Source organism: Eubalaena glacialis, chromosome 1 (genome assembly GCF_028564815.1).
Source record: "Eubalaena glacialis isolate mEubGla1 chromosome 1, mEubGla1.1.hap2.+ XY, whole genome shotgun sequence".
Lineage (NCBI taxonomy): Eukaryota > Metazoa > Chordata > Mammalia > Artiodactyla > Balaenidae > Eubalaena > Eubalaena glacialis.
This window is the reverse complement of record NC_083716.1, coordinates 186,065,143-186,089,098: the sequence shown is the minus strand read 5'-3', so window position 1 is coordinate 186,089,098 and position 23,956 is coordinate 186,065,143. Positions and strand designations below refer to the sequence as shown.

Genomic DNA, 23,956 nt, shown 5'->3' with positions numbered 1-23,956 from the left:
ACAATCAGTGAGTTTATTTTGTGTTCTTTTCCTCTCTTCTCCCATGTTTTTAGTTGAATTATGTCTACTTTCTCTTCAAACTTAACTGCAACTTTGTTTTGCTCTTAGTTCTACAGTTAAATGTGTTAAATCCTCACCATCAGTCTTTTGCTGAGGTTTCCCAGTCACCTACTGGTAGATATGTCTCAATTTTTAGTAGATTTCTTAAGAAGAGCTTGTGGGCACTATTTTTCCTGAGTTCTTGCATATGTAAAGTTGTTTTTCTATAGCCTTGATACTGGAAGGACAGCTTGGTTCACACTTTCTTTCCTTGCTTACAGTGTGCCCTTGCTTTTTATGTCATTGTTGAGAAATCTGATGCCAGTCTTAATTTTCTTGCCCTTATAAGTTATTTGACCCTTTTGCTCGGTTTTATCTTCCCTTTTATTTTTAAAGTCTAATAGTTTCATTAGGATATGTCTTAGAGTTTATTATAGCAGGTCAGTTTTCCCTTCTACCTACTGGATCCTTTTAATATGTATTATTGGGCCTTTTGTTTCTGAAAAGCTTTTTTTGGATTGTATTTTTTTTTTAATTAATTAATTTATTTATTTATTTTTGGCTGCATTGGGTCTTCGTTGCTGTGCGCAGGCTTCCTCTAGTTGCAGCGAGGGGGGGCTACTCTTCGTTGCGGTGCACGGACTTCTCATTGTGGTGGCTTCTCTTGTTGCGGAGCACGGGCTCTAGGCCTGCGGGCTTCAGTAGTTGTGGCATGTGGACTCAGTAGTTGTGGCTCCCAGGCTCTAGAGCACAGGCTCAGTAGTTGTGGCACATGGGCTTAGTTGCTCCGTGGCATGTGGGATCTTCCCGGACCAGGGCTTGAACCCATGTCCCCTGCATTGGCAGGCGGATTCTTAACCACTGTGCCACCAGGGAAGTCCTGGATTGTAGTTTTAAATATTCTAATGTTTTGTTTTTCTTCTATGGGGACTCTAGTTACACATAGTTATATCTTCTTTGTCTATCTTCCATTTCAAAAACTTTCTCTCTATTTTTACTTCATTATCTCATTTTCATCCTCTTGATTCTTTTCCTGTTTTCTTCAGTGTCTTTTATTAAGTTTTTATTTGAATTTTTTCTTGAGCACCTTGCAATTTGGTCTTCAATTCTGATAGAATTTTATCTTTTTCATTCACCTCTTTTTTTTCATTTCTGTTAGCTTTTGTTCGTTCTGTTTTTCAGTTTTAAATTTGTGATCCAACGTGTTTTTTCGTATACCAAATTTGTATTTAAGGAGATACAATTGAGTTTGGAATGTTTATTAACGTTTTCTGCTTTGTTATCGATTTGGGGGGGTATTTTTCATCAGTGTAATTGTTCTGATTTAATTTTGTAGTAGTTTTATAGAGATGAAAATTGCTCATGCCTCTGCATTTATGTGAGCAAGGCTGATGTTTTAGGGACTTACAAGAATACTAATTTAAGAGTACCCTCCTCCGTTACTGTAGCAGAGTACCTACCTCTGGTAGGTGAAAGGATTGTGTGTCTCTCAATTTGCTTCAGTGGTTGGTTGATAGATATCGATATCAAGGAAGATTTCTGGGAGCAGGGAGGATCTGAAGGATGGAGTTCAGGAAGGATAATTGTCTTATTTTTAGTCCCTTTAATTTTAAGCATTGAAGCCAGTATAATGAGCTTAAGCTAAAATGGGATTTATTGAAAGCTGGGATTTCACCCTACACAGAATGGCAGCTGGGCCCTCTTAGGTACTAAAACCAGGGTGAGAGGTAAAGCAACCTGCTTAAGGTCACACAGCTGATAAGGGGCAGAGTTAAGATTTGACCCCAGGTCAGTCTGACTCTAGTTCTTAATTATAACACCCTTCTGCCTCTGCTTATTTTCAGGGCTTCCACAAACAGTACAGAAGTCATTAAAAATGGGAAGTGCTGCTTTGTTGCCACCTGCCTAACTGGTATGCTTTGTACTAGAAGCAGGGGCCACTTCAAGAAAGCCCTTTTAAACTTAAATCATTTTTCTGTAAAGTAAACAGTTTCTCACTTTAAAAAATTTGATTTTGTATGTAGCGTGTTCCAACAAAAAAGTAGTATTCTTTCTAATTGCTGTTGCCATAGTCTCCCTTCCAAAATATAGGATTAGTTGATGGCAGACATGATATTGCTTCAATTATTCAAAATACTTGCTGTCAAAAGCTTCTTTTTGGCTGTCCAGAGGAATCCCAAAGTTTCCTCTGTGGTTGTTCTGTGGATTCTACAGATCAGATGATCTGACAAGTGAGATGTGGGTGCTAGAATCAGGAGCCATCTAAATATTGCAAGAAAGAACTAGGAACTGGAAAGTATTTATAGATATTAAAATGAGAAAGTGAGGTGGAGGAGGGGCTGATGGTGAATGCTGTAATAAAAGTGAAGATGCAATTTCAGAAAATGAAAAAGTGTTCATTTAAATAGTGACTTTTTCCAAGTGTTGAAAATAGATAACGAAAACTCACTTAGGCTATAAATGTAGTAAAGTTAAATAAGCCATTTCTAAAAGCCAAAATTTAGAGTTGGCTCAGCATAAAGAAGACTTTATAAAATGCTTCTCTTCATTCATGATCCCGATGGGCCAGGTCCCAAGATGTTTCAGTAAAGGTCCCTGAACTATGAAATTTAATATTCTCTTCAGAGTAAATGCATGCTCTTTTCATAGTGCTTTGTCAAATTTAAAATTATCTGATTGTTTTCCCCTTGCTTCTTCTCCTTCTTCCTCATTATTCTGCCCAGTGGCACTTAAACGAGAAAGCTGGCAGGATTGTGAGAAGGGATTTTGTTCAATGAATATTTATTGTGCATTGGTCATGTGCCAGGCTTTGTCCTGGGCAAACAAGTGGATGCATTCAAATGACTGAGCTGACACCTACTTAAGATTTCAGAAATAACTTTTTTGGCTCTGTTGACTGTATAGATAAAACAAATTGTTATTAAATTGGAACATGCTCTTAAGTGTTAATATGTGTTACATGCAAAACCTTTGGACTCTCTTTCTTTTCTGAGTCAAACAGTATGGTACTTAATTGAGTCTTCCACCTAAGAGATCTTCCTGTCTTCTGACCAGCCACTACATCACAGTGAATGCCTGTTGTGGACATAAACTTTTGCTTTTCTTAGTAATTTAATTTCTTATAAAAGAGTATGATATAGTGATATATAAAAGAGTATGAAAGTGAGAGGGAGACTGCTGAGAAAATGACTCCGGTCACAAAGTGAGAAAAACCTAAAGGGACAGGAAACAAAAGTCTCCAGTGCCAACGCAGCAGTGAAAGCAGGGGTTCCGCCTGCCTATCTGCTTCTTTTTATCTTGTGGTTATTTTGTATGTCAGAATTGGTCTCCTCCTCCTCAGCAATTTTACATGGGGACCAAATACTCAGATCTTTCTACATAAAGAGCTTTAGGATATGTTGGTGAATATGTGAATATTTTTAAAAATTGTATGTAGTCTGTTTGCTGTTTTTTCTTGATTTTGAAATAAAATATTGCTAAATGTAAAAAAAGTAAAGGATTGTAGCTTCCTCTTTTACAGTATTGGTATGTTTAAAGACTTAGTTTTCTTAATTTAATCATGGACATTTTCAAACATACAAGAGCAGAGAGAGTAGTAAAGTGAACCCCTGTTCACCCATCATCTGTCTACTTTCAACAATTGTCAATGTGACCAATCCTATTCCATGTATGTTCCCCCTCCCCATTATTGATGCAGATCCCAGACATATTTTGTTTGTAAATATGAAAGTATCTGTCACTAAAAGATAAGGTACCCTTTTTAATAAGTATAACCTTACTGTCATTACATCTGAAAAAATGAACAATTCTATTTGAGAGATGTTAAAGACCTTTATTATTCATATCATAATACAGGTCACTGTGTTAAACAAGAGCATGAGAAGTAATGTCACTTAAGCCTTGGACTCAGCCTTAGGTTTAAAATGCCAGTTTTGCTGCTTTTTAACTGCATGACCTTGGGCACGTTAACCTCTCTTCATCTCACTTAGCCTCAGTTTCCTTAGCTGTTAAATGGTAATAACAGTAATTCTAGCCTCATAGGATAGTTGTGAGTTGTAAATGAAGCAATGAACATGAAGTGCTTAGGATACTGCTTTATATGTACAACATTCTCAATAATATTAGTCATTGTTGTTATTTTATTTGGAGGTATAAGGAAATATACAGATAACTAATCTCACATTCCACCTTTTAGTGTAGGTGATGTTTCAAAGTGATTTGCATTCAGTGATCCTCTAAGCCTTTGAGTTTTAGGGAATGCCGAAAAGTCTTAGTATTATTTTAATTCAGAGGTATATTTTACACTTTTCTCAAAAGTAAGCAGTTTGTTTTAAGACATGTGATACTGTTGAAAGCAATAAATATTTAACTTTTACTCAAATCTTGGATATTTTTATGTGTGTTGGTATGAAAACTTTGAGATACCCTGAGATAAGACCATTATTTATAAATCTCCATATAGGTTAAAAATAAAAAGCAAATCTAAATGCCAGTTTACCTAAAGTGATAGTTTGGGCAACTGTGAACATAAAAGTGGTATCAATATTATTGCTTACACTCTCCTTTCTTCCCTCTATTTAATCCATTTAATCTTTTTTCTTATTTTACTCCATCCAGAATGTACAATGTTGAAGGAAATTTGTCTTTGCAGCTAAAGTTCTTTCATAGTAGTGTGTTCTAATTATAGTGGAAGTCAGGGGATAAAATGCTCAGCATATGCAATTCATTGTACAGACTTTCTGGAACATATTGCTTACACATCTTTAGTTTTTATTTTTTAATACTTAAAGTGCTCATCACTTTCATGCAGATTTTCCTGATTTACAAAATGAGCAATTCTGGTTTTTTTTAAATTATTTTTTGATAGCTTTATTGAGGTAAAATTTATAGCCATAAAATTTACCCAATCTAAGTGTACAATTCAGTGATTTTTTAAATAGATTTACAGAATCGTCACCACAATTTGATTTCACAGCATTTCCATCACCTCAAAAAAGAATCCTTGTGCCCATTACCAGTCATTCCTCATACTTACCCCACCTCTAGGCAACCACTAATTTACTTTGTCTTTATAGATTTGCCTCTTTTGGATATTTCATATAAATGGAGTCATACAATTTGTGACTCTTTGTGTCTGGCTTCTTTCACTTAGCATAATGTTTCAAGGTTCATCCATGTCGTACCATGTATCTATATTTCATTCCTTTTTATTGCTGAGTAATATTTTATCATATGGATGTACCATGTTTTGTTTATCCATTCAGAATTGATGGACATTTGATTGTTTCCATGTCTTTAGTGTTTTGACTAATACTGCTATGAACATTTGTGTGTAAGTTTTCACGGGGACATATTTGTTTTAAAAAATTATTAACATATGTAGAAATAATGGTTCTCTTTTATTCATGTGTTTTTTTTTTTTTGTTTTTGTTTTTTTTTAACATCTTTATTGAAGTATAATTGCTTTACAATGGTGTGTTAGCTTCTGCTTTACAACAAAGTGAATCAGTTACACATATACATATGTTGCCATATCTCTTCCCTCTTGCATCTCCCTCCCTCCCACCCTCCCTATCCCACCCCTCTAGGTGGTCACAAAGCACCGAGCTGATCTCCCTGTGCTATGCGGCTGCTTCCCACTAGTTATCTATTTTACATTTGGTAGTGTATATATGTCCATGACACTCTCTCACCCTGTCACATCTCACCCCTCCCCCTCCCCATATCCTCAAGTCCATTCTCTAGTAGGTCTGTGTCTTTATTCCCATCTTGCCACTAGGTTCTTCATGACCTCTTTTTTTTTTTTTTTTTTTTTTCCCTTAGATTCCATATATATGTGTTAGCATACTGTATTTGTTTTTCTCTTTCTGACTTACTTCACTCTGTATGACAGACTCTAACTCCATCCACCTCATTACAAACACCTCCATTTCATTTCTTTTTATGGCTGAGTAATATTCCATTGTATATATGTGCCACATCTTCTTTATCCATTCATCCGATGATGGACACCTAGGTTGCTTCCATGTCCTGGCTATTGTAAACAGAGCTGCAATGAATATTTTGGTACATGACTCTTTCTGAATTATGGTTTTCTCAGGGTATATGCCCAGTAGTGGGATTGCTGGGTCATATGGTAGTTCTATTTTTAGTTTTTTAAGGAACCTCCATACTGTTCTCCATAGTGGCTGTATCAATTTACATTCCCACCAACAGTGCAAGAGTGTTCCCTTTTCTCCACATCCTCTCCAGCATTTATTGTTTCTAGATTTTTTGATGATGGCCATTCTGACTGGTGTGAGATGATACCTCATTGTAGTTTTGATTTGCATTTCTCTAATGATTAATGATGTTGAGCATTCTTTCATGTGTCTGTTGGCAATCTGTATCTCTTCTTTGGAGAAATGTCTATTTAGGTCTTCTGCCCATTTTTGGATTGGGTTGTTTGTTTTTTTGTTATTGAGCTGCATGAGCTGCTTGTAAATCTTGGAGATTAATCCTTTGTCCGTTGCTTCATTTGCAAATATTTTCTCCCATTCTGAGGGTTGTCTTTTGGTCTTGTTTATGGTTTCCTTTGCTGTGCAAAAGCTTTTAAGTTTCATTAGGTCCCATTTGTTTATTTGTGTTTTTATTTCCATTTCTCTAGGACCTGGGTCAAAAAGGATCTTGCTGTGACTTATGTCATACAGTGTTCTGCCTATGTTTTCCTCTAAGAGTTTGATAGTGTCTGGCCTTACACTTAGGTCTTTAATCCATTTTGAGTTTATTTTTGTGTATGGTGTTAGGGAGTGTTCTAATTTCATACTTTTACATGTACCTGTCCAATTTTCCCAGCACCACTTATTGAAGAGGCTGTCTTTTCTCCACTGTATATGCTTGCCTCCTTTATCAAAGATAAGGTGACCATATGTGCTTGGGCTTATCTCTGGGCTTTCTATCCTGTTCCATTGATCTATATTTCTGTTTTTGTGCCAGTACCAAACTGTCTTGATTACTGTAGCTTTGTAATATAGTCTGAAGTCAGGGAGCCTGATTCCTCCAGCTCCATTTTTCGTTCTCAAGATTGCTTTGGCTATTCGGGGTCTTTTGTGTTTCCATACAAATTGTGAAATTTTTTGTTCTAGTTCTGTGAAAAATGCCAGTGGTAGTTTGATAGGGATTGCATTGAATCTGTAGATTGCTTTGGGTAGCAGAGTCATTTTCACAATGTTTATTCTTCCAATCCAAGAACATGGTATATCTCTCCATCTATTTGTATCATCTTTAATTTCTTTCATCAGTGTCCTATAATTTTCTGCATACAGGTCTTTTGTCTCCTTAGGTAGGTTTATTCCTAGGTATTTTATTCTTTTTGTTGCAATGGTAAACGGGAGTGTTTTCTTAATTTCACTTTCAGATTTTTCATCATTAGTATACAGGAATGCAAGAGATTTCTGTGCATTAATTTTGTATCCTGCTACTTTACCAAATTCATGGATTAGCTCTAGTAGTTTTCTGGTAGCATCTTTTGGATTCTCTATGTATAGTATCATGTCATCTGCAAACAGTGACAGCTTTACTTCTTCTTTTCCGATTTGGATTCCTTTTATTTCTTTTTCGTCTCTGATTGCTGTGGCTAACACTTCCAAAACTATGTTGAATAATAGTGGTGAGAGTGGGCAACCTTGTCTTGTTCCTGATCTTAGTGGAAATGGTTTCAGTTTTTCACCATTGAGGACAATGTTGGCTGTGGGTTTGTCATATACGGCCTTTATTATGTTGAGGAAAGTTCCCTCTATGCCTACTTTCTGCAGGACTTTTATCATAAATGGGTGTTGAATTTTGTCGAAAGCTTTCTCTGCATCTATTGAGATGATCATATGGTTTTTCTCCTTCAATTTGTTAATATGATGTATCACGTTGATTGATTTGCGTATGTTGAAGAATCCTTGCATTCCTGGAATAAACCCCACTTGATCATGGTGTATGATCCTTTTAATGTGCTGTTGGATTCTGTTTGCTAGTATTTTGTTGAGGATTTTTGCATCTATGTTCATCAGTGATATTGGCCTGTAGTTTTCTTTCTTTGTGACATCTTTGCCTGGTTTTGGTATCAGGGTGATGGTGGCCTCGTAGAATGAGTTGGGGAGTGTTCCTCCCTCTGCAATATTTTGGAAGAGTTTGAGAAGGATAGGTGTTAGCTCTTCTCTAAATGTTTGATAGAATTCGCCTGTGAAGCCATCTGGTCCTGGGCTTTTGTGTGTTGGAAGATTTTTAATCACAGTTTCAATTTCAGTGCTTGTGATTGGTCTGTTCATATTTTCTATTTCTTCCTGGTTCAGTCTCGGCAGGTTGTGCATTTCTAAGAATCTGTCCATTTCTTCCAGGTTGTCCATTTTATTAGCATAGGGTTGCTTGTAGTAATCTCTTATGATCGTTTGTATTTCTGCAGTGTCAGTGGTTACTTCTCCTTTTTCATTTCTAATTCTATTAATTTGAGTCTTCTCCTTTTTTCTCTTGATGAGTCTGGCTAATGGTTTATCAATTTTGTTTATCTTCTCAAAGAACCAGCTTTTAGTTTCATTGATTTTTGCTATTGTTTCCTTCATTTCTTTTTCATTTATTTCTGATCTGATCTTTATGATTTCTTTCCTTCTGCTAGCTTTGGGGTTTTTTTGTTCTTCTTTCTCTAATTGCTTTAGGTGCAAGGTTAGGTTGTTTATTCGAGATGTTTCCTGTTTCTTGATGTAGGCTTGTATTGCTATAAACTTCCCTCTTAGAACTGCTTTTGCTGCATCCCATAGGTTTTGGATCGTCGTGTCTCCATTGTCATTTGTTTCTAGGTATTTTTTGATTTCCCCTTTGATTTCTTCAGTGATCACTTCGTTATTTAGTAGTGTATTGTGTAGCCTCCATGTGTTTGTATTTTTTACAGATCTTTTCCTGTAATTGATATCTAGTCTCATAGCGTTGTGGTCGGAAAAGATACTTGATACGATTTCAATTTTTTTAAATTTACCAAGGCTTGATTTGTGACCCAAGATATGATCTATCCTGGAGAATGTTCCATGAGCACTTGAGAAAAATGTGTATTCTGTTGTTTTTGGGTGGAATGTCCTATAAATATCAATTAAGTCCATCTTGTTTAATGTATCATTTAAAGCTTGTGTTTCCTTATTTATTTTCATTTTGGATGATCTGTCCATTGGTGAAAGTGGGGTGTTAAAGTCCCCTACTATGATTGTGTTACTGTCGATTTCCCCTTTTATGGCTGTTAGTATTTGCCTTATGTATTGAGGTGCTCCTATGTTGGGTGCATAAATATTTACAATTGTTATACCTTCCTCTTGGATCGATCCCTTGATCATTATATAGTGTCCGTCTTTGTCTCTTGTAATTGTCTTTATTTTAAAGTCTATTTTGTCTGATATGAGAATTGCTACTCCAGCTTTCTTTTGATTTCCATTTGCATGGAATATCTTTTTCCATCCCCTCACTTTCAGTCTGTATGTGTCTCTAGGTCTGAAGTGGGTCTCTTGTAGACAGCATATATATGGGTCTTGTTTTTGTATCCATTCAGCCAGTCTGTGTCTTTTGGTGGGAGCATTTAATCCATTTACATTTAAGGTAATTATCGATATGTATGTTCCTATTCCCATTTTCTTAAATGTTTTGGGTTTGTTATTGTAGGTGTTTTCCTTCTCTTGTGTTTCTTGCCTAGAGAAGTTCCTTTAGCATTTGTTGTAAAGCTGGTTTGGTGGTGCTGAACTCTCTCAGCTTTTGCTTGTCTGTAAAGGTTTTAATTTCTCCATCAAATCTGAATGAGATCCTTGCTGGGTAGAGTAATCTTGGTTGTAGGTTTTTCTCCTTCATCACTTTAAGTATATCCTGCCACTCCCTTCTGGCTTGCAGCGTTTCTGCTGAAAGATCAGCTGTTAACCTTATGGGGATGCCCTTGTGTGTTATCTGTTGTTTTTCCCTTGCTGCTTTTAATATGTTTTCTTTATATTTAATTTTTGATAGTTTGATTAATATGTGTCTTGGTGTGTTTCTCCTTGGATTTATCCTGTATGGGACTCTCTGTGCTTCCAGGACTTGATTAACTATTTCCTTTCCCATATTAGGGAAGTTTTCAACTATAATCTCTTCAAATATTTTCTCAGTCCCTTTCTTTTTCTCTTCTTCTTCTGGGACCCCTATAATTCGAATGTTGGTGCGTTTAATGTTGTCCCAGAGGTCTCTGAGACTGTCCTCAGTTCTTTTCATTCTTTTCTCTTTATTCTGGTCTGCAGTAGTTATTTCCACCATTTTATCTTCCAGGTCACTTATCCGTTCTTCTGCCTCAGTTATTCTGCTATTGATCCCATCTAGAGTATTTTTAATTTCATTTATTGTGCTTGTCATCGTTTCTTGATTCCTCTTTAGTTCTTCTACGTCCTTGTTAAATGTTTCTTGCATTTTGTCTATTCTATTTCCAAGACTTTGGATCATCCTTACTATCATTATTCTGAATTCTTTTTCAGGTAGACTACCTATTTCCTCTTCATTTGTTAGGTCTGGTGTGTTTTGACCCTGCTCCTTCATCTGCTGTGTGTTTTTCTGTCTTCTCATTTTGCTTATCTTACTGTGTTTGGGGTCTCCTTTTCACAGGCTGCAGGTTCGTAGTTCCCGTTGTTTTTGGTATCTGTCCCCAGTGGCTAAGGTTGGTTCAGTGGGTTGTGTAGGTTTCCTGGTGGAGGGAGCTAGTGCCTGTGTTCTGGTGGATGAGGCTGGATGTTGTCTTTCTGGTGGGTTCGTCCACGTCTGGTGGTGTGTTTTGGGGTGTCTGTGGCCTTATTATGATTTTAGGCAGCCTCTCTGTTAATGGATGGGGCTGTGTTCCTCTCTTGCTAGTTGTTTGGCATAGGGTGTCCAGCACTGTAGCTTGCTGGTCGTTGAGTGAAGCTGGGTCTTGATGTTGAGATGGAGATCTGTGAGAGATTTTCGCCGTTTGGTATTACGTGGAGCTGGGAGGTCTCTTGTGGACCAGTGTCCTGAAGTTGGCTCTCCCACCTCAGAGGCACAGCCCTGATGCCTGGCTGGAGCACCAAGAGCCTTTCATCCACACGGCTCAGAATAAAAGGGAGAAAAAATGGAAAGAAAGAAAAAAAGAGGATAAAATAAAGTAAAATAAAATAAAATAAAATAAAATAAAGCAATTATAATAAAAAATAAGAAAAAAAATTATTAAGAGTAAATTTATTAAGAAAAAAAATTTTTTTAATTTTTAAAAATAGATTTATTAATTTTTTATACTAAAAATAAGAAAAAAATTATGTAGAAAAAATTTATTAAGAAAAAAATTTTTTTAATTTTTTAAAATAAAAAATATGAAAAAACTTATTAAAAATTTTTTTTAAAATAGAAAATAAGGAAAAAATTATTAAGAAAACATTTATTAGGGAAAAAAAATTTTTTTAAGCCAAAAAAAAAAACGGACGGACCTAACCCTAGGACTAACGGTGAGAGCAAAGCTATACAGACAAAATCTCACCCAGAAGCATACACATCTACACTCACAAAAAAAAGGAAAAGGGGAAAAGTTAATATATCCTGCTCCCAAAGTTCATCTCCTAAATTTGGGATGATTCGTTGTCTATTCAGGTATTCAACAGATGCAGGCACATCAAGTTGTTTGTGGAGCTTTAATCCGCTGCTTCTGAGGCTGCTGGGAGAGATTTCCCTTTCTCTTCTTTGTTCGTACAGCTCCCGGGGTTCAGCTTTGGATTTGGACCCGCCTCTGCATGTAGGTCCCCTGAGGGCGTCTGTTCCCCGCCCAGACAGAACGGGGTTAAAGGAGCAGCTGATTCGGGGGCTCTGGCTCAGTCAGGCCGGGGGGAGGGAGCGGTACGGAGGAGGCGGGGCGAGCCTGCGGCGGCAGAAGCCGGCGTGACGTTGCAGCAGCCTGAGGCGCGCCGTGCGCTCTCCCGGGGAAGTTGTCCCCGGATCACAGGAGCCTGGCCGTGGCGGGCTGCACAGGCTCCCGGGAGGGGCGGTGTGGAGAATGACCTGTGCTCGCCCACAGGCTGTTTGGTGGCGGCAGTAGCAGCCTTAGTGTCCCATGCCCGTCTCTGGGGTCCGCGCTGATAGCCGCGGCTCGCGCCCGTCTCTGGAGTTCGTTTAAGTGGCGCTCTGAATCCCCTCTCCTTGCACGCCGCGAAACAAAGAGGCAAGAAAAATTCTCTTGCCTCTTTGGCAGCTGCAGTCTTTTTCCCGGACTCCCTCCCGGCTAGCACCGAAGCCCGAGCCCCAGCTCCCAGGCCCCGCCCGCCCCGGCGGCTGAGCAGACAAGCCTCTCGGGCTGGTGAGTGCTGGTCGGCACCGCTCCTCTGTGCGGGAATCTCCGCTTTGCCCTCCGCACCAATGTGGGTGCGCTCTCCTCCGTGGCTCCGAAGCTTCCCCCCTCTGCTACCCGCAGTCTCTGCCCACGAAGGGGCTTCCTAGTGTGTGGAAACCTTTCCTCCTTCACAGCTCCCTCCCACTGGTGCAGGTCCCGTCCCTATTCTTTTGTCTCTGTTATTTCTTTTTTCTTTTGCCCTACCCAAGTACGTGGGGATTTTCTTGCCTTTTGGGAGGTCTGACGTCTTCTGCCAGCGTTCAGTGGGTGTTCTGTAGGAGCAGTTCCACGTGTAGATGTATTTCTCATGTATCTGTGGGGAGGAAGGTGATCTCCGCGTCTTACTCTTCCGCCATCTTGCCCCTCCCTCCCTATTCATGTGTTTTTAATTTTGATTTTATTATGTGACAATATAGTCGAGAGAAGCTCTGTGCAGGGTTTTAGGAGTCTGAGTTTCATGTTAGTACTCACGTGCTATGTGGCCTTAGAAGGGTAAATCTATGTCTGTAGATCTCAGTTTCTGCTCTAGATTGAATATTTGTATCCCCCCAGAATTCATATGTTGAAAACTAATCCCCAGTTGATGGTATTTGGATGGGGCCTTAGGAGGTGATTAGTATTGAGGCCCCGGAGAGCTCCCTTGTCCTACTACCATGTAAGGACAAATGTAGAAGATGGCTCTCTGAGGACCAGGAAGTGGGCCGTTACCAGACACTGAATCTGCCTGTGCCTTGATCTTGGACTTCCCAGCCTCCAGAACTGTGGGAAATAAATTTGTTTTATTTATTTATTTCTTTTATTTACCCACTTTATGGTATTTTCATTGTAGCAGCCTGAATGGAAATGTGAGAAATAAACTTCTGTTGTTTATAAGCCATTCAATCTATGATATTTTTATTATAACAGCCCAAATGTACTAAGACAGTTTCCTTATTAATAAAATGAAAACATTGAAGTAGATGCTCTCCATGGTTCTAAATCCCTGGTTATAAATCTATTAATTTCTGTATGACCTTGGGCAAATTATTTAATTTCTCTGTGCCCCAGTCTTCTCATCAGAAAAAAAAGGGGATATTAATATAATTATATGTTGTTCTGAGGATGAAATAATATTCTTGGAACATAAAAAAATGCCAAGATGTATTAAGCTATGTGTAATATGTTTGTGCCCATTTTAGTATGTTGGACCAAGAAGGCCTTAGTGGGAATGCTTTGGCTGTGGCCTTCGTGGAGAATCAGTGGTAGTAAGCTAGTAATTGGTGGAGGAAGGAGAATTTAGCTGCTAATAATAGGTACCACTTATTGAGTGTTTAACATTCTGAAGTATACTAAACACTATACATACATTAGCTCGCCTAATCCTGGGTCCTGTGGGTTCGGTGATTATGCCCATAAAAGAAAGTAAAGGAATTGCCCAAACCACCTAGCTAGTAAGTGGCTGCCTCAGAGTCACACCCTGGCTCTAAGACCATGATGTTTACCACTGCACCAGACTGCCTTTCAGGGAGAACAACTCTTTGAAACAGAACCCCATGGCAGAAAGGTCTTCAGTGGGGGAGGACTTTGCTTGGGAAGGATATCTAGTATTGCTAACAGTCCTTCTGAGGGATAACAGGTACTGGTTCACAGTTTTCCGTATGTCTTATATTACTTTGTTCCATGTGATTGTGATGTGACATTTTAGTTACTGAACAAGTTAAAGGATTTGCAGTATGTTCAGTATTGTTTTTGTAGTTTTACCTCAAAAATACATTATAATATACATGGCTTTTTTTTTTTTTAATTAATTTATTTATTTATGTCTGTGCTGGGTCTTCGTTTCCGTGCGAGGGCTTTCTCTAGTTGCGGCGAGCGGGGGCCACTCTTCATCGCGGTGTGCGGGCCTCTCACTATCGCGGCCTCTCTTGTTGCGGAGCACAGGCTCCAGACGCGCAGGCTCAGTAGTTGTGGCTCACGGACCCAGTTGCTCCGCGGCATGTGGGATCTTCCCAGACCAGGGCTCGAACCCGTGTCCCCTGCATTGGCAGGCAGATTCTCAACCACTGCGCCACCAGGGAAGCCCCCAATACATGGTTTTTTTAAATGGACTTAATCTGATGGAAGACAACTTTCACATGTTCCACTGGCTTCTTTCTGCTTGGGTAATGCCATAATAATTTCCATTTTTTTGAGCAGTTTTCTGTCTCTTTAGTTAGCTTGAATTTTTTAAACTTTCTTTTGTACTATATTTTTAACTTTTTTTCCAGTGTGGTGTTTGGTATATACCAAATATTTTCATTATATAAACAAAAAAACTTAATAGTACCAAAGTCTTAATTCATGTTTTATATATATATTATTTCATTTGAACAAAAGTACTCTTTTGTATATGTGTGGTATCCAACATATAAACAATTTGATACTAAAAATTAATTTGTATGCCAGTTATTTAGAATTAGGAACCTGATGATACATATGAACTTCTGTTCAAATCCATTAGACTATTATATGTCTGAATTAGATTTAGCCTGAGATTAGCTCAATGAAAGGCATGTATGTCTTTGCCAAGTGTAGAGGAGGAACATTTCTTTCTAGGATAAAGGTCAGTAGAGAACAGGTTTAGTGATGACCCAGAGAAATTGTGAGATAAAGAGGAAGGGAGGAGACACCTACAGCAGGTCAAGAGAGGCTGGGATCTAGAAATAAGACCATGAGTTTGTGAAGTTATCACGTGCTTCCCCTGATGATGGAGGAAGACCTGTACCCAGGCAGGTGAACTCAGTGGACACATCCATTGCCCTGGGGAAGGAAGCAGTCCAGGCTTCTTGGAGCTCAGTGCAATACTCAGATGCAGAAGTCGTGCAGGAAGAGAGCTCACCTCAGAGAGCTCTGACAGCAGGTGAAGAAGCTCTAGCTATAGGGTACTCTATAGCTGGGGATGCCAGAAATATCTTTACCTTACTGGAATTGCATCAGCCTGATTCACTTCTCTAAAGCAATGTTCCTTTTTCCTTTTGCTGCCCCAATTTTGGTGAAGGAGGATTTATCTATAAATTAACACAGACAAGAAAAGCCAAAGATTTGAAAAAGTCATGGAGTAAAGGACTTCTTGAAGCTGGACCTTCAAAAATGAAAGTTTGCTGCTGCTAAGGGTTTGGTAGACTAGCTAGAGAGGTGGGGAAATCCTTAAAGAACTGACTTCCCTTTGACTTTGTAGAAATTGGTGTCTGGCTCCTGTGGAGAGGAGGCAGGGCAGGGAGGGTGATGTAGGGGTAGTTGCTTATATTGTTTTTGAAAAGGATTTTTAAGTGGTAGGCTATCATTACCATAAGCTTTTGAATTTTTGACATTTAATTACAGTGTAGGACTTTTCATGTCCCATTGGACCTTTAATATAGAATTTTCTTGTCTTTCAAGGTAGATTATATTTTCATAGAAACCTCAGAACTTTCTCTTTCTGTTTCCTTCCTCCCTCCCTCACTGAATAAACTAGGTCCTGATCCATCTGTAAAATACTTGATATTTCAGCTTTCAATTTTATTTAGAAGAATTACTGTTTTGGATAGATCTGTATTTTGATGAAAGTTAATAATTATTTTATCATTTTCATTTAAAGTCTGTCCAAAAGGATTGTTTTTCTTTCATTTAGAACTGTCAATGTTATTGTAAAACCAGATTAGTAATCATACACTGGCACCTACAATAATAAAAAAATGACATATTTTCAACTGTTGATCTGCTTTACTGATATATTTTCCTAAAGTTGAGTAATGTTTATTTCTGCATAATTTTATATATGGATACATAGTGTGACGAGCCCAGTTAGGTAGTAGTGAGTACCGATGTGTGCTTGTTTGTTTTCCTCTAGGATTGCTCTTGCTCTGTCACAATAGTTGAAGGTATTTCTAATCTGAATTTAAGGACAGCTATAGTATTTCTTCTGAAAACGCAGGGCTGAGGAGCCTGCATTCTGATTTTGTTCATTGCCATTATGTGTCTACATGATGTAGACTCATTAGAGATGATTTAGTTAGCCTTAGGCTATCTTAATGGGTTTTCACTGGTTGTTAAAAATGCCTCTTCGAAGAATCTAACTAAATTTTCCAAATAAACTGGTTGATTTATACTCATTGAGAGAGGAGTTCCAGTGTACCCACTCATATCATCAATTACAGTCTCTTATGAAGTGTAATTTGCCCAGTCTTGATTAAAAGGCCTGCAATTCTCTTTTCCTGCTCCTTAAACACATCCTCTGCTGCCCTCTAACGGCTGCCCATCGGTAGCACCCATTGAGGTCCCCCTTACCATCACCATAGACCTGCCTTCCTCCGGCATCCAGTGATTTATGTAGCGGCTGGATCCGTGGGAGAGTGTCCCAGTAGAAGGAGCTGGGAGGAGCCGCTTTGAAGGAGAAGTATGCACGCGTGGTCTATGATCACACCACAGGGTGTTGACTGGCAGGTAGTTGTGATAATGTTACGTTTCCTAGGGTATGTGTTTCACTTTACTGTTGGTCTCATATGTTTGTTCATTTGTTCGTTCATTTATCCATTCATTAATCAGATATTTTTTGAATGCCAAATATATCCAGCGCCTCGCCTTGACTCGATCTAGTAGGTGCTTGTTGTAGATTTGTTAAATGAGTGAATGAATGAGTAAATAAATGTAAAGATAAATAGGACTTGGTCTCTAACTACTTAGTTGCCCCAGTTTTCCTCTTTTAACTCTTCAAGATCTTGAGAAAGATGTTCAAACTAGAAGATAGATACAAATATCCGTTGAAACCTAGTCTCCTTACATTTTTCAGAATTTCTCAGAATTCATCATCCCTAACGTAGGATTTTGTTTTTAGGTAGGGTTTATTTTGCACCTAGAAACGATGTTAATTTACTTTGCTGTTTCTTGCTTTTGGTTGAAAGCAACATGCAGTCATGGTTGCACATTTTCCTTTATATTCACCAGTTTCCAAGGCACCTCACCTGCTATAAACTCTAGCTTTTTGCCTCTTTTACGTATAATAAATCGTGACTTAAATTAGGTCGTCTTAAATAGCCATATATGAAATATGACATGTTTGTGTTAAGCATGTTGTGAATTGTTGAATTTTCTGCCATTTTTTGGCCTGCTTCATTTGGCAAATTTTTTAAAAAACGTGTTTTCCTTGTCACTTTCCATTGATTCATATCAGGTATATGTCTGCCACTGACTTTATTCCTTGTTTGAGAATATAATTCACTCAGATATATTTAGGTTGAGCAAGCTTCTTGTGAAAAATAATGATCTATATCTACCCACTGGAGAAGAGCATGAGCAGGTACCTCATGTCATTTAACATTTATTGTGGTGATGGTAGTGGATGGCTGTGTTGTATTTTGCAGGATTTTCTCTTTATTTTGTGTGTTTTGTACATTACTTTATTCTATGAACTATATAAGATAACTAGAAATAGGCAGATTTTTTTTCTTATGGCTGTGCTAATGACTTGAAAAATGGAAAACAAATGACTTTTGCAAAACCACATTTAATTGTAACTAGTAGTACAGTAATCATTACTTTTTATTACCCATCTCTTTTATGATAACAATGAAAGAGATTGATGTAAAGGGGACTGTAGAAGGGAGGAAGATGTGAAGAGTAAACATTACAGCTTTCATCTCTTGACTGCTTCACATTTTATTCATCAATTCATTTGATATTGGCCCACACAGCCAAAAATCTATATTTCTCATTACTTTAAATTACTTTTTTCATCACTTTCAAAATGTTCTTTAAAAAAAAAAAAGGCTGTTGGATTAAAAAAAATTAGTATTTTGCCGTGCTGAGGTGGTTTTGTGAAGTCATGGAAAGTTTGGAAAGAGCATCTGTGTCTCAGGAGACAGTGAAGAAATGTAAGATTGCTTCTGGATACTATAGTTTGCCAAGGTAAATCTAGACCAGAGATTGAAACCATCTCCCTTTTGCACTTTAAGTATGTGGAGAACACAGTGGTGAAAAATTTGGCACTTGCTGGCATAAAATTGATAACCTGACTTGCAAAGCTTGGATAACACAGATATTATTCAAAGGGTTACCTGCAGCTATCATTTCTTATGCCTTAGGAATTCCAGAGGTTCTTTTTTCTTGGGTACTGGTTAATTAGGTTTTATTGTGACAAGGCTTAACCCTCAGTGTACTGCTGGACATTTTCATTCAGAATAAATGGCAACAGATTGGGGGAAAAAAAAAAACCTACAAAGAAGAAGCAGCGGTGCTGAGTGATTGCAGATATGACCTACCAAACTCTGAATTACAGTTTTGCTTCCTGTACCAATTAAGTTTCTCCATTGACTAAAAGAGAAGGCTGCTCTAGCTAAAACCTAAACAGAAAGGGGTTCATTAGAAGGATGTTATATAACTCAGAATTTATGAGAAGGATGGAGAAATAGGCTCAGAAAATAGGAAGGACACAAAGGCAGTTGAGAAGTTGTCTGGAGCATCCCATTGACAGCCTAGATCAGCAGTTCTCTTGTTACTAGGTTTCGGGGGGTCCGTGAGTTCAAAACTATTTTAATAATAATTCTTATTAATGCCCCTTTCACTGTGTTGACATTTGCACCGATAATGCAAAAGCTAGAACTCCATCTTGTTCAATTGGCCAGATGTCACTGGATATTTTCAGGGCTGTTTTATTGGTAAGCTGATCATGTGATATGAGAACATCTTTACTGGAACCAGATTGCCTGGTTGTGAATCCTAACTTCCCCACTTACTAGCTTTGAGATGTTGGGCCACATTTAATCTCTCTCAGCCCCAGTTTACTTTTCTATAAAATGGGGTTAATAATAGTAGTAATCTCATAGAAATGTTGTAAGGAGTGATTAAATTAATACAAGTAAGTCATTTAGAACAATGTATGCCTTGTAGTAAACACTTGGTAAATGTTAACTTTCTTAATCATCATTATCAGACTTTTACATCTGGTCTTTGACAAGCTGGTCACCAGAGAAGGGAGCTTAGACGTGAGTCTGAACTGTCTGGTTCTTGTAGTGCTGGAGAAAAAACTCATCAGGTCAAGATACTGATCTGGAAACATGAAGTGCTACTATTTTAGGTTAAACATGTAAAACATGAGCTTTTCCCTCATTCTTCCTACTAATTGTATGTTAGCCTGGGCTGATGTAGAACAAAAATGAATGAACAAATTGCAAACAAATATTCAAGGATAAAACTTGAAGAGAATATATCATATTTACTTTGACAACATGTTTTCTTTTGTAGATATATACAAATAGTAGTGATTTTTTTTTTAGTTGTATATACAAAAGCTGTAAAATAATATACTTCTTTAAGTAGTCTTGCTTATGTAGTCATTATCTGACAAGTAATAAGACTACATCTTTTTTTTCCAAGTAATCTGGGATTTTTTTCAAAAGACTACATTTTCTTCAGGGCAAGGCTGTGACTTGAGTTTTTAGCTCCAGCTGAAAGCACAGTGCTTGAAATGGGATAGGTTCATAGCAAGTATTTGCTGAATAAGTAAGTCACATTTTCTGCTCTGCTGGAAAATTATTTTCAAGAGAGTATGCTTTCTGATTACTGTAGTTAATAACACTGTATTGCATATTTGAAAGACCTAAGAGAGTAGGTCTTAACAGTTCTCATCACAAGAAAAAAATTTTTGCAACTCTTTATAGTAGTGGATGTTAACTAGATTTATTGTGGTGATCATTTCACAATATATACAAGTATCAAATCATACTGTACACCTGAAACTAATATAATTTTCTATGTCAGTTATAGCTCAATAAAAAAACAGGGGGCTGTTTATAAAAGAATATACTTTCACTAAATGCAATGCAATTTTACAGTGTCCTCCAAGGAGCTGACACTATATAGTGATGGTGTGTGGGTATGAGGTGGGACAAGGGAAGGAGGGTTAAATGTGATGGAGAATACTCTCTCAGACATGAAACTAAGTTTAGGTGGCTAATATAATTGAACCTTTGATTTTCTTGTTCTGTTTTGTTTTGAAGGTCCTGCTTTTCTTAAAATCCTGCTTTGATGGTATATTGGGCTGGCCAAGCATACAGATGCCTGCCATGCCAAAGCTCCCATTTAAAGCAAACTGTCTTGCTCTTAGCCCTTGCTGTATGGATAGTCCCATTTTGTATTTTCCATAACCCCTGGGGGTACCTGAGTGGACACTAGAAAACTAAACCAAGATCAGTGAATTATGCCTTGGTACAAAAAGATCAACTAGGCTAATCAGATTTTTCCCTGGCAAATTTAAAATATAAAATGTGGAGAGATAGAGACAGTTAACAGTGAGGACAAAAATTGAAATAGTGTATTGGGAAGTAACTTGAGGTAAACATGAGGATAAGGTGAGTTATCATGTGTTATGGGGAAGCAAAAATATGAGAAGTGAGAGAAAGCCACTTAATAGTGGATCTGAAAGAATCAGATATTTGGAATTAAGCTGCGTAAATAATGAGAGTAATAGAATATTGCAAGTTTGATTAATTGATTCATTCCTTTTTTCAACAAATAATTTATTGAGTTACTGCTATGTACCATGCACTGTTCTAGCCCAAGAGCATTGCTCCGAAAAACAGTTAAGCCAGTGATTCTCAACTAGCTGTGATTTTGCCTGCCAGAGGATATTTGGCAGTGTCTAGAGACATTTGGTTGTCACAACTGGGAAGGGGGAATGGTATTAGTATTCTAGTGGGTAGAGGCCAGGGATGCTGCTAAATATTCTACAAGGCACAGGACAACTCCTTACAAAAAAGAATAAATAATCTGACTCAAAATGTCCGTAATTCTGAGATTGAGAAACCCTGCGTAAGCCGTAAGTATAGGCATACCTCAGAGATACTGCTGGTTCGGTTGCAGACGACCACAGTAAATACTGCAATAAAGCAAGTCACATGAATTTTTTGGTTTCCCAGTACAAATAAAAGTTATGTTTATGTAATACTGTAGTCTGTTAAGTGTGCAATAACATTATGTGTAAAAAAACAGTGTACATACCTTAATTAAAAGTATTTTATTGCTAAAAAATGCTAACCATCATCTGAGCCTTCAGTGGGTTGTAACCTTTTTGCAGTGGTAACATCAAGGATCACTGATCACAGACCACCATAACAAATATAATAATAGAAAGTTTGAAATATTGCAAGAATTACCAAAATGTGACGCAGAAACACGAAATGAGCAAATGCTGGTGGAAAAATGAGCAGTAGACTTGCTTAATGCAGGGTTGCCACAAGCCTTCAATTTGTAAACGACACAATATAGTGAAGTATAATAAAATGAGGTATGCCTGTATATATTTCATAGAGTAATTATTATCTTGTAGTTGACATTTAACTTTCTGTGTTTTCAGAAAGGAAAATTTACTGGAGGAAGTTTACTGGAGTAAAATGGAGGCCTCAGTAATATTACCCATTCTGAAGAAAAAACTAGCCTTCCTTTCAGGTATGTTTTCTTCTTAAAATTGGAAGTGTTTGATGTATAAATTTGTTTAATCTTTTTTTCTTTGATAAGTTTGGTAGAAAGGCATTTCATTTTTCTCTGAAGGTTTTGTTTTAAACGTATTTCTGAGATACCTTTTACTCAGAATGGATAGCAGTGCAAGCCAACTCTGTCACTGTTGGTGCTTGGCAGCCAATTTTTATTCTGTTCTGTAATTTGATTAAGTGACCTCTACAAGGTAGATGTCATGACATCTCACTTCTCATATAAAAATGAAATAATTAATACAGGCTGAGAATAATTGACTAACCAGCATCTAAAGTATTGTTTCTGAAATATAGAGTAATTCATTTTTGTGATATCCCATCCTAGCTTTTGTCTTCCATCTTCCTATGAGGGGGAGTTATGAAATATAAATTACATGGTTTTCACTTTTTACTGCTCGAATTTGGTTATAAGGCTTGAATTTACCTTCCATTATTAACCCAAAGTCTGCATTGACTAAGAAGAGTCAAAGAGAAGCTTCGAGATATGTTACTAGTGTGAAAGCAGTGGTGACGCTGGGTGTAGCAATCTTCTAGAATTTTGGACCATTGAGTACATTTTCACATGCTTTAGAATAGGTACTGTGACCCACCTATTGAAGATTATTTAAGTTATATTGTCTTGCTTTTTCTCTCTTATACTCTTTAGGTCCCATCAGAATTGTCTTGATATTTAGGCTACTAATGTCCTTTTCAATGTATATTGTATCTTTCTGTAAATTGGCATGTTTTTCTAGTGTACATTATACAGGAGAAAATAAGATATTGAATTCCACTAGTAATATTAGTTCTTTATTTAATATGTATTTTCTTTTTTAAAAAAACTTCTTCCCTTACCAGTTGACACTTACGTTTTCTCTCTATTTTTTTATGATGTGAATGATACTGTAGGAAATGTTCTTATTCACAGTTTGTGCATTTTGTACAAGTTCAGCAGTATAAATTCCTATAACTGGAAGTATTAAAGAGAATTTACATTTACATTTAAAGGTTTTGTCAGATTGCCCTATAAGAATATTGTGTCAATTGTTGTTTCTCCCACCAGTGTATGAAAATGCATGTTTGAAAACAGAAATAGACCCACAGACATAGAAAACAAACTTATGGTTACCCAAAGGGAAAGAGCGGAGGGGTAAATTTGGAATTTAGGATTAACAGATAAACACTACTAAATATGAAATATATAAACAACAAGGACCTACTGTATAGCACAGGGAACTATATTCAATATTTTGTAATAACCTATAATGGAAAAGAATCTGAAGGAGAATAGATATATATGTATGTGTATAACTGAATCACTTTGCTGTACATCTGAAACACTGTAAATCAACTATACTTCAATTAAAAAAAAAAAGCCAGTTTGCCCATACTGTTGCCAAGAGTGGATATTACTATTTAAAAAAAATCTTTATCAGTGACATTTTTGCATTCTTATTTTACTTGTCTCTGTGCAGCATTTGACCCTGGTGACCATACTATCTTGAAAGTCTTTTTCTTCTTGACATCTGCCTTCTTTTGCATCTACACTGGTGATTATTTTATTGTCCCTTAGTGAAAGCTGAGGGCATGAGGTTAAATGTAATCCTGTATGTTAGACCTGTGCTCTGCAGACAATTTCACAGTGGGTCAGAGTGCTGCAGTTCAGATATGAACCTTTTTGCAGTTTGGTTTAATGCAGGGCTTAGCGATTTTTGAGGAGAAAATGAGACTTCTCTGAACCCAATTCCTCTTGACTTGCTCTTGACCGTTAATTATTTCAACCAGTAATTTTCAAACTTTTTTAATAATAGAGAAAAACTTCTCAAACCAACAAAATCATTCAGGGGATACAGTTTGAAAACCATGGTTGCAGTCTATTAAAAAAAAGATAAAACCTGTATTCTAAACAAAACAACATTTGCAGTTGAAGTCACTATTGATTATCGATTAAGTTGAACCATTTGACATTGCCATTTATTGAGATTAAACAAAGTGGTTGAATAACAGTAATTTACATGGTTAATCTGATAAAAGATCATTTATGGTTGGTACCTTGTGAATTGCATCCATGTTATTCATAGGAATCATTTTTTTTCAATTC

At 37.3% G+C, this 23,956-nt stretch overlaps 1 protein-coding gene across 5 annotated transcripts in view; it reads left to right on the top strand.

Annotated features, from left to right (window-relative positions):
* Nucleotides 1–23,956, top strand: part of SESTD1 (SEC14 and spectrin domain containing 1) — a 151,332-nt gene that overhangs the window by 33,068 nt on the left and 94,308 nt on the right. For 4 of the 5 annotated variants that reach the window (XM_061185440.1, XM_061185467.1, XM_061185449.1 and 1 more), the window contains exon 2: nucleotides 21,741–21,832. In XM_061185440.1, coding sequence (XP_061041423.1) covers nucleotides 21,778–21,832 — 55 coding nt within the window. In that variant the 5' untranslated portion in view covers nucleotides 21,741–21,777. Of the gene's footprint in view, nucleotides 1–1,883; nucleotides 1,952–21,740; nucleotides 21,833–23,956 lie in introns of all 5 variants that reach the window. The other variant, XM_061185474.1, reaches the window with a different exon arrangement.